At 48.2% G+C, this 16006-nt stretch overlaps 1 protein-coding gene across 1 annotated transcript in view; it reads left to right on the top strand.

The window, feature by feature from the left end:
• FGD5 (FYVE, RhoGEF and PH domain containing 5) overlaps positions 1-16006 on the top strand; it is a 173244-nt gene that overhangs the window by 137220 nt on the left and 20018 nt on the right. The window contains exons 12-14 of the mRNA XM_038740647.1: positions 396-464; positions 10497-10580; positions 11460-11539. Of these exons, the coding sequence (XP_038596575.1) occupies positions 396-464; positions 10497-10580; positions 11460-11539 (233 nt within the window). The remainder of the gene's footprint in view (positions 1-395; positions 465-10496; positions 10581-11459; positions 11540-16006) is intronic.

The raw sequence follows: 16006 nt of genomic DNA, 5'->3' as shown, positions 1-16006 counted from the left end.
TTCTAGGGGAACATAAATCATTTTCAGAAGGCCAGCTGTTTGGTTTGCTGGGGGGAAAGGGGCGGTAAACTTAGGTGTTGGGGCTTCCAGGACTCTAATGAGCGCCCCAGTGTTGTGGGGTAGGGGAAAGTTAATGCTCTTCCCAAAGTGCCTGTCTGACTATTGGGACCTGGACGATGTGGAGAGAATCTTTGCCCACATCCCTCTCCCCCATTATCTGGTCTTCACAGGCAGGTCAGCTGCATGAGAGGGGAGACCATCCCATGTGGAGACTGTGGTATTTATTGTGCGCTTACTATGTGCAGAGCATTGTACTAAGCTCTTGGAAGAGGACAATACAGCAGAACTAGCAGACACGTTCCCTGCCCCTAACGCTCCCCTGTTTCTTTCCCCAGGAATTCCTGAAAGAAGGCACACTGATGAAAGTGACAGGGAAGAACCAACACCCTCGGCATTTGTTCTTGGTAAGGACGCTGGCGCTTTCTCAGAGCATAACAGAGGCCGCAGCCAAAAGCAGCTGTGAGACCCAAGGAATTAGGCAGACGCTCTGCGGGTAGCAACACTGTCCATGCAGTGAGTATCCCTGCCAAGGTTAAATGGCAGGAACAAAGAAGGCTGGGGAGAAATTCATTTCCTCTTTTGCACAATGACCTGGTACTCTAGGGGTAAGAAGTAGTCTGAAGTGGCTGCCTCCTCGATCCCGCTTCCGCTGCCCTCACAGAATGGTAGCAACTTTACGTCAGTTGTGGGTGATATGAGAGAGCCTCGTAGACACAGGACATGTGTTTGTTTTTGAGCCCAATGGGAAGCAAAGTGTCAGAGTTGAGCAACGTATCTCAGGATTTGCCTGCCTTGGCCAAATGGCATCAGGAAGCGGGTAGAAGCAATGTGGCCTGGTGAAAAGAGCTTAGGTCTAGGAGTCAGAGGGCCTGAGTTCTAATCCTGGCTTCATCATGGACATGCTGTATGACCTTGGGCAAGTCACTTAACTTCTCTGTGCTGCGGTTCCCTCATCTGCAAAAATGGAGTTTCAGTACCTCTTCTCCCTCCTACTTAGACTGTGAGCCTCATATGGGACCTGATTATCTTGTACCTTACCCCAGCGCTTAGTACAGTGTTCGGCACATAGTAAGTGCTTAATGAATACCACAATCATTATTATTATTATCATTATGATTATTACAAATCAAGACAAAAGGCATGGTTTTGTCTCTGTGTAAAACCACGGTGCGCCCACACACCGTGTAAACTTCTGGTCATAAGGATGAACATAATAGAGCTGGAGAAAGTACAGAGAATGGCAACTAAGGTGATACCCTCTAAGAAGATGAAGAAGCTGTAATATAACTGTGGTATTTGTTAAGGCTTACTGTGTGCCAGGCACTGTATTAAGCGCTGGGGTGGATACAAGTAAATCGGGGTCCTACCTGGGGCTCACAGTCTCAATCTGTATTTTACGGATGAGGTAACTGAGGCCCAGAGAAGTGAGGTGACTTGCCCAAGGTCACACAGCAGATGCGTGGCAGAGCCAGGATTAGAACCCCTGACCTTCTGACTCCCAGGCCCATGCTCTATCCATTAAGCCATGGGAATAGTCTAAAAGTATTAAGACTCTTCCATATGAAAGACAAAGACTGAAAAGGGACTATGATTGTAGTTTATAAAATAATGAAGGGCATGCACAGGGCAAACCCAGAAGAATTATTGTTCATAAGATCCCATTGGTGGCGGGAGGGGGGGCAACTATTGCAACGTAAAGGTGGTAGTTTCAAACCGAGCACAAGGAAAAACTCTTCACACAGATGTAAAGATGTAATTTGTTAAAATAAATTGTGGAGGCAGTAGGTTCAATAGAAGTTTGGATAAATTCATGGACAGGATGTCCATAATAGGTGACTCGAGGTAAAAGATGCTAGATAGTAATAATAATAATGGTATTTGTTAAGCGCTTACTATGTGCCGAGCACTGTTCTAAGTGCTGGGATAGATGCAAGGTTATCAGGTTGTCCCATGTGGGACTCACAGTCTTAATCCAAATTTTACAGGTGAGGTAATTGAGGCGCAGAGAAGTTAACTGACTTGCCCAAAGTCACACAGCTGAGAAGTGGCAGAGCCGGAATTAGAACCCACGACCTCTGACTCCCAAGCCCGTGCTCTTTCGACTAAGCCACGCTGCTTCTCTAACAACCCTAAGCCTAGGGAGGATGAATGTTGAGGAAACTATCATGACTCCTCTAAGCATCCCGTTGTCATTTTTGGTGACAGAACCCTGGGCCAGATAATAATAATGATGACATTTCTTAAGCGCTTACTATGTGTGAAGCACTGTTCTAAGCACTGGGGGGGATACAAGGTGATCAGGCTGTCCCACGTGGGGCTCACAGTCTTAATCCCCATTTTACAGATGAGGCAACTGAGGCACAGAAAAGTTGTGACTTACCCAAAGTCACACAGCTGACAGGCCGTTGGTCTTATTCACTGATGGCCTGGCTCATGCCCTTATGTTCCTAAGAGCACTGCTGTTGGTCCAGTGGAAAGAACACCACTCTGGGAATCGGAAGACCTGGGTCCTAGTCTCAGGTCTGCCCACAACAGGTTGAAATGGGCAAAGACCGCACATATCTTTTGTAATGTGCTGCAATCCCGCTCACCGCACTCAGTGCCCCAGCAGGAACATGACCTGAGGGATGATAAGAGTGCAGCATGGCCTAGTAGAAAGAGCACGGGCCTGGGAGTCAGAAGGACCTGGGTTCTAATCCCGGCTCTGCCGCTTGTCCGCCGTGTGACCTTGGGCAAGTCACTCCACTTCTCTGGGCCTCAGTTCCCTCGTCTGTAAAATGAGATTAAGACTGTGAGCCCTATGTGGGATAGGGACTGTGTCCAACCCGATTTGCCTGCTTCCCCCGCCCCCCCCCCCCCCCAACCAGTGCTTAGTACAGTGCCTGGAACATAGTAAGCACTTAACAAATACCACAGTCATTATTTATTATAAAGGCACTAGCACTAGAATCAATTATGTGCAAGTTCCTGGTCCTGAAGCTTCAGGGCTGAGGTTCATCTCTTGTTCCTGATGGGAGACTCCATCATGTGCTCTTCTGGGATGCCACACTTAATGAGGGCTAGGGGTTCAGATAGGACCTTTCACTTCCTACTCGTTCATCTTGCCTCACATCTTTGGATCTCAAAGGGATCCTGGTTCTATCCTGGTTCTATCCTTCTATTCTGGTTCTGGTTCTCACCAGTCATATTGAATTTAGCGATGGCCAATTCAGAATAGGACAAGAGTAGGTTTTGAAAGGATATTTTCACAGAGAACTTCCTTTTCTCTTCGAGAAATGTACAGGGCACATCCAACACTTGGTACCAACGTACAGTTTGCAGGGAGGGTGTCATGCAGAAGGGGGTGACGTCTAAAGAACTTTGAATTCTTAATCCTGCTCCAGGACCTTCTCTCCCCAGGAACCTTGGACATCAGCACCAGTGCCCTACCCCTTTATCCCAAGCCACCAAGAAGAGTCTCCTGGCTAGCCCCAGAGACTAGGTGGACTTGTAAAATGCTAATAGGAGTAGGGCAGGCACCCTGGGCTGCCGCCGTCAATCAGGCAGGTTCTTGAACCAATCAAGAGGCATATGTGAGCAAGTGAACACTCAAGCCAAAAATCTATGCCTGCATAAACTCAAACTAATGGCTTTCAGCTGATCCAGAAAAATAACAATAAAAAGATCTGGTCCCTAATTCCCCTTTTGTTGGATTGAAAATGTGACTGTTTGCATTTGGTCCCATCAGAAACATGTGGCTTTGGGATTTTATTTTTTTTCCAATAAACTTTGGTTTTTCCCTGTGCAAACTCAGCCATTTGTTCAACATGTGAATAATTTTCCCTCCAGATTCATGTTTAAAAAATCAGTCTGGACTTCTTATCCCTCCAGTCCTTCCCCAAAGCCCCATTAAGCTGCCAAATCCTTGCTCTCCAAGAGAATCCATTTAACCCTGTCATTTAACACCCTTTTCTGACCCCGAACTTCCACCCAGTTTGGCTTCTTGTTGCTCACTGTTTAGTTCGAGTGGAGAGATGAGTCCGGGCTCCATGAGCCTGAGAAGGTAGCCTCTCCCCCCTACCCCTCCTGGCCCCTGAGACCCGTAGGAAATTTCCTGGGAACGCACAAACCAAAGGGATATGAGCAGCTGGAGAAATGAAACCCATTGTGTCTCTTTTCCAGACTGGGAATGGAGGCACCAGCAATGGAATTGCTGTGTCTCTAGGTCAGGCTGTCAATCAGGAAAAGAGCCCAGGCCTCTGCCTTTGGCTTCCTTTCATCTCACTCTCCATTGCCCTCCCTTCCACCCGGAGCATGAGTTGGAGGCCATCCTGAAATGAAGGAAGAAAGGAAGCATTGACGTGGCCATCATTTTGCCCAGTGGCTAAATGACCGACTAGTCTTCAAAGAAGCCCAACTTTCTACCAATAGATATGTTGCCCCTATTCAAAACCGACGTTGGCTGTAGACCCTAGATTGGCTTCCCCAACTCCTTCCCCCACCTCGCCCCCCACAGTAGCTGGAAACCCAACTGAACAGAACATTCAGGGCTTAACACACAGTAATTTTACTGTAAAAGGAGTTTGCTTCTCTCTCTCTCTAGTATCTCATTCATCTTCATTCCAGAGATGGGGCCTGACAGGGTCATTACCATGGTGAGATCTAGGGAGAGCCAAAAAATGTCCCCTTTCTAGAAATCAAACAGTCCTGTTCCAAAGTCAGGGAGTGTGAAGGATACTGGAGGGTATGCCCACAGCAGAATATGTTAGCTATGTGAACATCTGCTGGCCTTTCATGACTATAAAATCCCCAACTTACTGATAGTTCAGTTTCCCATATTTTGCCTGCAGCTTCCCAGATGAGATTCTAGACCAGAACAAGAAACTTAAGGGTCTCCAACACTACCTGAGTTAAGTGTTGGATTTAGAACATTCCCGTGATCTGCAGGTCGAGCTTCAAAATGTCAGTAAATGGGTGGGGATGGACACCTTGTCTTTATTGTTAAAAGAAGGAGGAATTTTAGCTGATCAAACCACGATTGTGTTGAACCAAATTATCATTTGTAATTTGTGTGTGTGTGTGTGTGTGTGTGTGTGTTCAGAATAAGTGCTGGGGTGTGTGTGTGTGTGTGTGTGTGAAAGTTCTTGTGTTTCTGCAGAACTGGGTCTGTTATGTGTTGTATGTGGGTGTATTAACTAAGAGCTACTTGTCAAGGTTCTGGAGTCAGCAGTCTTCTACTGGCCAATGATATTGTTGAATCTGGTGCTTCCTGGCAGGATGTTTGGTGTGCTTTGCTGGGCGCCTGTTTCCTGAGGGCCGTCTGTGTTGGAGGCTTTTTGCACAGAGCACAGAATGGGCTGCTAAACTTGGCAGCCCCTTCCCGCCTACGAGACTCTTCCAGTCAGACACTATCTCTTATCTCATATTTCCAAGAATTTCTCTACAAAGCCTGCTTGTGTTGGAAGGGAGGGGGAGAAATAGCCATGGCTGGGAGTTTGGGGTTAGCCCTCTGAACAACAATCCAGGCTTCTGCTGGATTTAGGAGAACCCAAGCTATGTAGTGTGTTTGCAGGTGTGGGTGTGCATGCAGGTGTACACACATGGCAATCTAATTATCACACAAAAAAGAAAAAAAAACATAAAGGAGAGATTTGAAAAAGAACTGAGGTCCTTGGATGAAGGTTAGAGGCGCAGTAAAAATTACCATTCGTTTACCAAACTAATTATCCAAAGCAAAAAGCAGCGTGTGGCTTTTGATTAATATGAGGTCTCTTAACTCTTCAAAATTTCCCTCTTCTGAGTCTACTGGTTCCTGCGGCCGCTTTCTTCACCTGCTTGGTTTTCTGGGGTAATGATGGATGTCTGGAGAGCAGCAGGGCGGATGATAAATTCTTTCCCTGGATTCGACCCAGGACCAGCCCTTGAGCTTCTCTGGGCCTCCACTGCCACACCAGTGAAATGGGGAGATTGACAATGACCTTCTTCAGTAGGAGCGAATATGGAGTGCTTTATACTCTATGTATCAATATTGAGCGCTTCCTATATGCATAATACTAAGCTCTTAAGATATTAAGGTACCGATATCTTAATGGCAATCACCCTGCTGAGGACTTTCCCCCCATAATCAGCGTCCTTCCTTTAGAGAGCTGTTTTCCTGCCCCACCTCCCTCAGGAGCTCTTCAGCAGAGCAGGGCACCTGATTGGCCTTTCAAATGGGGATTCAACACCTGTTCTCCCTTTCACTTGGACCGTGATCCTCATGTGAGACAGGGACTGTGTCTTATCTGATTATCTCGTTGCTACCCTAGTGCTTAGTACAATGCTTGGTGCATAGTGAGTGCTTAACAAGCACTATTATTATTATTGTCATCATCATCATCATTACTACTACTACTACCTGACCTTAAGTAAAGAAACCCATCAGAGAGGGGCAGGAGCCTGGCTGTGAGTGGGGGGCAGTGTGCTGACCATAGGAGTTCTGTGGTGAATTTGCAGTGGGCTTATGCTATAAAAATCACCTAAGGTGGCATTTCCTGACCTGAGCTGGTGGGATGCTTAGGGGCCAAGTTTAAGTCTCAGGAGATAGCCTCTAAGATCTAAGATCCTGCCATTTTGGTGGGTAGTCATCAATCAATTACTGGTATTTATTGAGTGTTTACTGTGTGCAGAGCATGGTACTTAGCACTTGGGAAAGTACAAGATAACAGAGTTGATAGACACGTTTTCTGCCCACAGGGCTCTTACAGTCTAGAGTTCATAGTCCTGGGCAAAAAAGGTTGGGAAATGTGCCCTCACAGGACAAAAGAAGTTTGAGGTCCTACAGAAGACATCTTCTCAGTCTGGAAAGTCCAGTCCCTGTGACCTCGTTGCCAATAAGTTTCAGTAATCGGGGGGTTTTCAGGCAGGGCTTTCCATTGATTACTTGTTCGTAAGGAAAGCCAAGAAATATTTCTCTTCCCTTCTCTGTGGCAAAATCACGACAAACACACTGCTATTGGAGATTAATAGCTAATTTTTCCCCTTGTGTGCAGTATGGAAAAGGAAAAAGAAAATATCTCGATGGGCAATTAGGAAACAAAGCCTTCCTTAATGTTTAATAAAATCTTGGGATGCTAATCACGGTTGCCATGGCAGCACTATGCGCTAGAGGCAGCTTAAAAAAAGAGAGAGAGAAAGAGAGTGGAGGGAGAGATATGAAAATACGTCCATTATTGATAAATAAAAATAAACCAGCTTTGGAGACAAAGGCAAGGTGGTGCATGCTGGGAAGATCCTGGTGGAGCCTTTTATGAGCTAATCTTTGTGACCTTGATTACTTATTCTTTGTGAAGGGTTTTTGTCCTGGATACTGCCCAGGAACAGCTGATGTCTCCTCTCTGACAAGGAGCTTGGTGGATTTAGCGGGCACATCAATGGTGTCCACACGCCGACTCTATCTAGGGAGGTCAAAACCACAGGGGTGAAGCATTGCTTTTGTTGCTAGTGACAGAAGGAGTTCTCCCCTCACCAGAGGGTTGGATTTGGACAGTGACTTCTACTGGGTTCCCTTCACTACTGGACTTCTATCTGAACTCTCCAGCCTGGGAGATCAGATTGCCCTCCCTTGGATTCTGGGTGCTTCCCAGCCAATCGCTTTCAGTGGATTCACTGACCGTGACCCTGATTCTGTTGGGGCCAGGTTGAATCTCTCTTTCTGCAGGAAGATCTGCCCAGTGGCCCAAATGAACCGGGAATCCGAGTGGGATAGCACAACTGAGTTGTACTAATGTGAGCGTGGAGGGTGGATTATAGAGCAATACAAAAACTGGTTGAAAAGGCGGTGATGAGCCCTTGCCCCACTAGTTAACTGGGGAGAAAGATGACGAGCGTCTTCGGAAGAGGCAAATAGAAAGTCCTGGGCAGCTCTAGAATGCTATGTTGGCGATGGAAATTCCAGGTATTTCTGGGAAGGAACAAAGGTAGATAATCTCACCCCTTCCCCACCCACTAACCCCTAAAGTATTTTCTTCCTTCTCAAGGTTGTGTCCTTAAATATAATAGAAACAACTTGTGTATCTGAAACAGCTTCCAGATCTCAAAACACTAGTACACTTCAGGAATTCCCAGAAAGTTGATCCATTTTGCAGTTAGGAGAATAGAGGCTCCAAAATTTGAAAAGATCCTATTTCCAAGCGGGGATGCGTTAGTGGATGGGATAGTAAATGGCTCGCCCAGTGGGCTGGGAATCCAAGCCTTGGCCACCTGCTCCCTGCCACACCAGGACCCCCTTACAGGAAGGATGAAGGAGACAACATCTGCTCTGGTCTTTGAAACCCTCAGGAGAGAGGCTCTGGTCTCATTAAACAGAAACAGGGTCTGCGCTAACACCTTGGTCTTCCTCAGCAAAGCAGCATTTTGCAGCTCTGATGGGAGGAAGAGGGGACTAGTAAGGGGAGAACCACGTGAGCGGAAAGTAGCTCCCCTCTATCCCTCCAGCCTGGGTCCATGAAATGCCGACTTCCCTGGGGCTGTCCAGTTCTCTTGGCACGGGACAATTATGAGCTAATGCTCACTCGTGTTGAGCGTTAGCACAAATTTGGCAGCCTTTTAAAATTGAGGCCCCCATCCCTAAATACAAATCATTTGCATTCCTGAGCCAATGGCGGGGGGAGGGGGAGAAGGGGGAAAATTCCTTCTCGAGTAAACTGCTCACCAATTAACCAGGTCTGGACGGAGCTAGGTGTGTTTTGGGAGAGGATTTTTCTATCGGAAAATTCCTTTTGTGACTTGCGTGTCCACAGAGCGAGTTTCATTCTCAGTGTCAATCAGTCAATCACTGGTATTTATTGAGCACTTACTGTGTGCAGAGCATTGTACTAATCGCTTGGTAGAGTACAATACAATGGAGCTGGTCAAAATTTTTCTTCGCCAGAAGAAGGCCGCACAGGCTTTTAGAACCCCGTATCACATATCGTTGCCAGTCCCCTTTTGGTTTATGTGAAGAGGGAGCAGGAAACCGCTAAGGAATATGTGGGTTTGGGACTTTTTTGTTTTGTTTTTAATGGATGTGGGTTTTGCCTTGTGCACATGGCCGCCAACACAAGCAAGGCTGACTGGGAGAAGAGTTTCCTTCCAGAAAGAATCGTTTGCATCCTTGAGATGTTTACCTCCTGAAATTTGAGCTTAGTGGAAATGTCTATAGCTGGAGAGGACCCTCTGTTCCCAAGAGTGTAGAGGTGCAGCATGGAGTAGTGGATAGCACACAGGCCTGGGGTCATGGGTTCCAATCCCAGCTCCGCCACTTGTCTGCTATGTGACCTTGGGCAAGTCACTTCACTTCTCTGGGCCTCAGTTACCTCATCTGTAAAATAGGGATTGAGACTGTGCGCCCCATATGGGACAGGAACTGTGTCCAACCCGATTTGTTGTATCCACCCCAGCGCTTAGTACAGTGCCTGGCACATAGTAAGCACTTAACAAATACCATAATAATAATAATAATAATGGTAGTCTCCAAATCCCTGAACTGCATACGGTTACTGTTCCAGAAACCCCACCGGTGTCCCAAGGATACAGAGCTTCCTTTCCCGCCCCTGCCCCAGGACAGTTCTGTACCTGGTTTGATTCCAGTTGATTCTCCAGGTAGCAAACTCCAGCCCCACTCTGAAGCGGCCTAATGTCCTCCACTGCTTATCTGTTTAAGAGGAGATCCGAGAATGGATTAGTAGAGGGATCCCAGCTAGCAGGTCAGAATTAGACTCCCATTCGAAGCTCACCCAGCACCCATCTGCATCCGCTCGGGCTCTTCCCAGCCCTTGCTGTGTCACTGCCACTAGCGCTGAATAGCACCCCTTCACCCTCCGCCTACACTTATCCCATGAAGAGGAATCCCCGCCCCTCTGGTTCCCACACACTTTAAAGAGACACTGTCAAGTGGTTTTGTTAACAACTTTTGGTCTCATGCAAACAGTCCCAAATACCCTCTGAAATGCTAACAGACGTGCTATTATTTGTTATGCCTAAAAGGCGCTTTTGTCTCTTTGACGTCTTCCTCCTGTGATGCCAAAAAATCTAAGAAAAGGCAACAGGATTTCTTGTCCTTGTGCCTGAGAGATCAGGATGTGGAAACGAATTAGTAACAGAAAGTGAAAAATGATTCAGTGGGACCAAATTGAACCTTGGAGCCCCCAGGACATGGAGGAAAGGAAAGCTCTACTCTTTCCTATTAAAGAATTAACCCCCCTCCCCCCCCCCCCTCGCCGCAGGAACCCGTAGTCTTGAGGTAGGAGTGTTTTGGGGGTCGGAACGCTAAGCTAGGTGGTGTCTCTTTAAACCATGTCAATTTCCCAGCTTCAAATGAGAATCTCAAGTGAATGCCTTCCCTGTCGGGTGTGGAACCTCCACTGCCCCTGCTTTCGTGGTTAGGTTGCAGAGTACGTGATGGAAGGGAAGTTGATTTTTGGCTGTTCCTCCACTAGATGAATGATGTCCTCCTGTACACATATCCCCAAAAGGATGGCAAATACCGGCTGAAGAACACGTTGACGGTTTCTGGCATGAAGGTAATTCCAGCTCGTGGTGGAATCTTAAATCGAAGAGTCAGAGAATCCTAGAGTAGAAAGGGGCCTCGATAGGTCATCTAGACCTGTCCCCTGCCTCCAATCCCCATGTCCTCTAGTTCATTCCATCAACAATCTATGTGCCATTTTCTTAGAACGAAAAGCCCATTGCATTGGGCTTGCCACTAGTGAATCTCACTGCCACGTCCTGGAGGGGTGGGTCTCTCCTCAGCAGATCCCAGAGAAGGAAAGAAAAGGCAGGGAGGGGATTTTTCTCAGCCCAGGTTTGAGTCCTCCATTTGAGTTAGGGGAGACAGGGCAACCTACAGGAGGTTGGGTGGAAGGGGAGTTTTACAGATCCATCGTGTAGGTGCCCTCTGCAGGGAGGCAGTGCAGCCTAGTGGAAAAGGCATGGTACTGGGAGTGGACCACTGTGTGACCTTGAGCGAGTTTCTTAATCACTCTGTGCCTCAGTTTTCTCATCTGAGAATGGGGATGAGACACCTGCTTCCTCTCCCTTAGATTCTGAGTCCAGTGAGGGAAGAGGACTGTGTCCGACCTGATGATTATCTTGTGTCTACCACCGCTTAGCAAGGCGCATGGTACATGGTACGTGCTTAATAAATACCGTAACTAGCTAGGGCAAGGGAGAAGTGACCGGGCTTTGTAGGTTTATCCAGCCCCCAACTCACATCCATCCGTAACTGGTCCTACAAAAGTTCCCCGTATTGTAGTTAGTGAAGAGATGAAGGAGGCGTTTTGATTTGACTATCATCCTCCCACTTTTCCCCCTCCCCCCCAACTTCAAGTTCACGGGACCTTCTAGGACGCCTCCTGCTCGTGAACCAACCGGCCTCTCATTGGAGTGTCTTTGCTTTGCAGGTCAGCCGCCCTGTGCTGGAAAAAGTCCAATACGTGCTGAAGATTGAGTCTGCGGAGGGCTGTCTGACCCTTTCCGCCAGGTACTGCTCCCCCTCGGCCGTCACCCCGGCCACCATGGTACCTGTGGCTGGAAAGAAGTTCTGAGAGTGAGAAGACCAGGGTTCGCTTCCCAGGGCTGCCATCACCTCCCTGTGGCACTCTGAACAAGTTCCTTCCCCTCTCTCTCTGCCTTAGTGTCCCGAGCTGTAGGAGAGTAGGACCAGTACCTGACTCCTGATAACCTTCAAAAATTGTTCCCAGGTGGAACGTGCTATATAATCACCATGTATTATTAATGGCATCTCAAGACCAGTCAGGCTGCTTTGGGGACTTAATTAGCGTCTCACTGCATTTAAATTTCATTTTGAGAGCCATCCTGCTGTGGCAGTTAGCAGCCGGGTGCTTCTTTATGAAGGGGGCATTCATTCTGAGCATCAGGCTCATAAACTCTGACTCACTCTGCCCGCATAATGACTGAGCTCTGCACCACAACACTCGATAACATTTCAGAGAGTGAAGGGAAAGCCAAACATCCATTCCTCACGAATCCAGGATGATTCTTTTATCTGTTCTAACTTCTCTCCAGGCTGGGGTGTTAGGCCTAGTCTCCTCTCAGAGGTTGTGTTCATCTCTCTTGTGGGCTCCAGTCAGCAAGGTTACCCACAGGCTGGTGAACAGTAGTGATCAGCCAAAGCCAGCCAATTAATTTAGAGCATTTAAAGTGTTTAGATGACAAGTCAAACAGAGATGAAATCATCCTGGCAGCATAATGTGTTTTTAGAGGAATTTTCTTCAGGAGTTGAAGGGAAATGAGTTTTGACCCTACATGAGAAGTGTCACCATCACCTGGTGCTCCCACAAAAGCACAAGGAGCAAGGAAAGACTGTTCACTGACAGAGTGGCAGCAAGGGAGAGGGTGAGTGGAGTCAAGCAATCCCAGAAAGGCATCTTGGCTGCTGCCCCCAGCCTTCTGTCTTTCGGAATGAGGGGCAGAGCTTGTTATAAGAGTCCTTCACTGTTTGATGGAGGGAGTTGGTCTCTGGGTCTTCCTTTCTCACACCCCCAACACTGCCACTGTAATTCCCCCACCCCACCTCATCTAGGAGGGGGGTTGACCCCTGAGAACTGGGTCCTTGGAGCCCAACAGGCTCCTCAGTTCACCTGCTTCCCAACCTGTGGGCATTCTCGTAGGCCCCTAGCTGTACCTTCTAGACTGGGTTGGCAACCTTTTTGTGTAGGACAGCCAAGCCAAATGAGACCTGTGAGCGGCTTTTGTACAAAGGGCCATACACTCTAGGGCCACTATGTGATGTATGAGATCATACACAATGCAACATGATGGTATGATTGCACCACATGGGTGCTTCATAGACACAGCTGTTGCTGCCAGCAGGGATGGGAAAGGGGAGGGGATGAGAGGGGAAGTAGGAGGAGAAAGGAAAGGTGGGAGAAGAAGAGGAGGCAGAGGGAATGAGTAGAAGGGAAAAGAGGAGAGGGAAAAGAAGGAAAGGTGGGAAAAGGGACAAGGGGCAGGGGAGGCTGCAGGCCGGCTTTTGCCCTGCTCCTATTCCGCAGCTCCCTGGATCCAGGAGGGAAGGAAGGAGGCGAGAGTTTGTGGGCTGGCCTGCAGGGCAATTTACTCTGATTCAGAGGAAATTCTCGGACCCTGTAAACGAAAGCAGGAGAAGCTGAGCAAGGAAGGGGTGGGACAACTTGGTAAGGCTGGCTTGTTCCCTGGTAAATAAAGGAAAAGGGGGGTGAGAGGGAGAGACAAAAGAGAGAATGAGAGAGGGAGGGAGAGAGAGAGAGAAAGAAAGAAAATATGAAATTACATCTGGATGTTTTCTTCCTCCACCGCTGCTTAACTGCTTCCAGTCCTGGTGTGGGAGCAGTGATAAGTGCTTGTGGATCCCGCCACAGCAGCTGAACTCTTCCACTACTCCAGCCCGGTTTGACTGGCATGGGTGGGCAGGCGAGGCGCACAGTGATTTGGGGAGTCAAAAACAGCTTGAGCTCACCCTGCCATCTGGAGGGGCATGGAGCTGCCATCTTGGCTTCCCCTCAGCCCCTTTCTGGCTCAGGGGGCAGGGCGGCCTAGCTATTTCCTGACCGGCTTCCTGAATAGCTCTTTGCTCTGGAGTCGAAGCTAATGGCACCGCCCTTCCGGTGCCAAGTCCGTGGGTAGGCGCCCGTATTCGAGAGCCACATTTGATTGCAAAAAGAGCCTCGTGTGACTGGCGAGTCGTAGGGTCCAGTCCCCTGTTCTAGCCAAATCCTGTGGCCTCTAGACAGACGGTTTAATACAGCTGGGATTCGAGATTGGGTCCTGCCAAGTTTAAGCTGATGGGCAGTCAAAGCTTTGACCCCCATTTGCCTGTCTGTGGTACCTGTTCACAAACCCTGAATAAAGGGTGCCTGTCTTAGGGAGAAATTTTCTGTCTGTGCCCCACACATGAAGCCCTTTCAGGCCTCCCATTCAATACCATTCCCAGCCAAGGAAATCAGAATTGTTTGAGATTCTGGTTCTCCCAGCTGGATGCAAATTGGATGCTTCAGAAGGTTGAATGGCACTTCTGAGCAGCTCAGAGCCAATAGCAGGAAAGATTTATCTGTGTCTGTACTCGGGGAGGGCACAGCTAGACTTCTGCGGGGGAAGCCACTGCATTTGCTTCTAACTTTGGGAGGCAAAAGAAGCTCGAAGATAGGGGTTTGTCTGGGCTAGGATTGCCTCGCTCTCTGTAGGGGAAATAAATAATTATGGTATTTGTTAAGTGCTTACTATGTGCCAGGCACTGTACTAAGCACTGGAAAGACATGTGAAGTTACAGCTTTAGATCTTTGGACCAAGACTGTAACACTTTTTGAGGATCGGGCCCATCCCTGCCCCTGATACTCCAGGCTGACTGACTTTCAGAGCTTCATCCTGGAAGGGGTTCTCACAGAATCCTAAATCAGCAAAGTTTGGTGGAGCAGAACAGAGCTGTCCAGAAGGAATGTGGGGGTGGCATGGGACGGTGACCCACTGGACACAGGGCCACACTTATATCCCCTGCTAGCTCTGGTCAGGTTGTGACCGTTCAGGCTGGTTCCAGCCACCCGCTTGGCAGAAATCATTGTTCATCCAACCGACTGCCCTTGAAGGCTAACTAAGGCGAGCGCGAACAGACATTCAACAGACTTCTTCCTTGGGTTATGATTCTTACTACTGGAGTTCAGCCCGATTCTTGTCCTGGTTTGAGCATCTGAGCTCTTTGGAGGGGAGGTGCTCCATTAATGCAAGATGATATTCATTTGTCACTTCTCTGATCCTGGGTGTTAGCCAAGTACATCACAGTCATCTTTTGTTGAAATAAAACCATCCTTCCCAGTATATGACAGGAATCCAGGAAGACAGCCCTCTGAATTGAGGCCAGTGTGCAGTGACTCCCGGGATCATTTACCTCATTGAGTGTGGGAAGAACGGTTGACTGTAATTTGCTGTACTTTGGTCACCGAGTTTTTTCGGCTCTTCAACCAAACACCCATTCGCATTTATTTTCCCCGAGTACATTCCCGGGAGGGGAGATTTTCTTTTTAATTATCTACCCTAGAAGTGCAACAAGGATGTTGGTTGATTATCAGACACTCCTCCTTATGCATCAGATCAATCTGATCAGCCAACATCCATCCTGCTGCTGACCCCAAGGGGTGGAAGATGAGTCAAGGAAAGAGCCAGCCTGGTCAGGCAGGGGACAGGGAGAGACTTCATTCTAGGGAATAATAATGATAACAATAATAATAACAATGATAATATTGATGGTATTTGTTAAGCACTTACTACATGCCAAGCACTGTTCTAAGCACTGGGGTAGATATGACGTAATCAGGTTGTCCCCACGTGGGGCTCACAGTCTTAATCCCTATTTTACAGATGATGTAACTGAGGTGCAAAGAAGCTAAGTGACTTGCCCAGGGTCACACAGCAGATGTGGCAGAACTGGGATTAGAACCCACATCTTCTGACTTCCAAGCCTGTGCACTTGCCACTAGGCCATGCTAGAGGCAGGCCGCAGGGGGCCCACCACAGCTGGGCCTCTCCCTGGCCTTCCTGCGACCCTCTCCCAAGCTCTCCTGGGCCTTCACTCTCCAACCTCGCTTTCAAAGTTGCCCCTTCAGGCCCACCTGAATTGTAGCTTAAAGTCACCACTTCATCACCTGATGCGACCCTTGGCCTAGTTGTTGTTGTTGTTGCTCCAAGCTTGGACAGGTACCAGGTTTTCTTCTTCTACGCGACTGGTGCCAAGTTTGCTGCCTGCCCTCAGCCAGTAAGAATTGGTGACATAGGGTGGGGTCCCAGGAGCCTGGAAGTCTCCCATCCCCACAAACTCCAGAGCCTGTGGCCAATTCCAAACTTGTGTATAGAGCCTCTTTCAGCCTTTCCCACCCACTGTGTCATCGGAGAGCCAGTGAGCTAGTTGATTGGTACAAAGCCAGTGCCAGCCGACATCATTTATCTTCCAAGCCAGCAG

This window comes from Tachyglossus aculeatus, chromosome X1 (genome assembly GCF_015852505.1).
Source record: "Tachyglossus aculeatus isolate mTacAcu1 chromosome X1, mTacAcu1.pri, whole genome shotgun sequence".
In the NCBI taxonomy this organism is placed as follows: Eukaryota; Metazoa; Chordata; class Mammalia; order Monotremata; family Tachyglossidae; genus Tachyglossus; species Tachyglossus aculeatus.
This window is presented reverse-complemented; position numbering and strand designations above follow the sequence as displayed.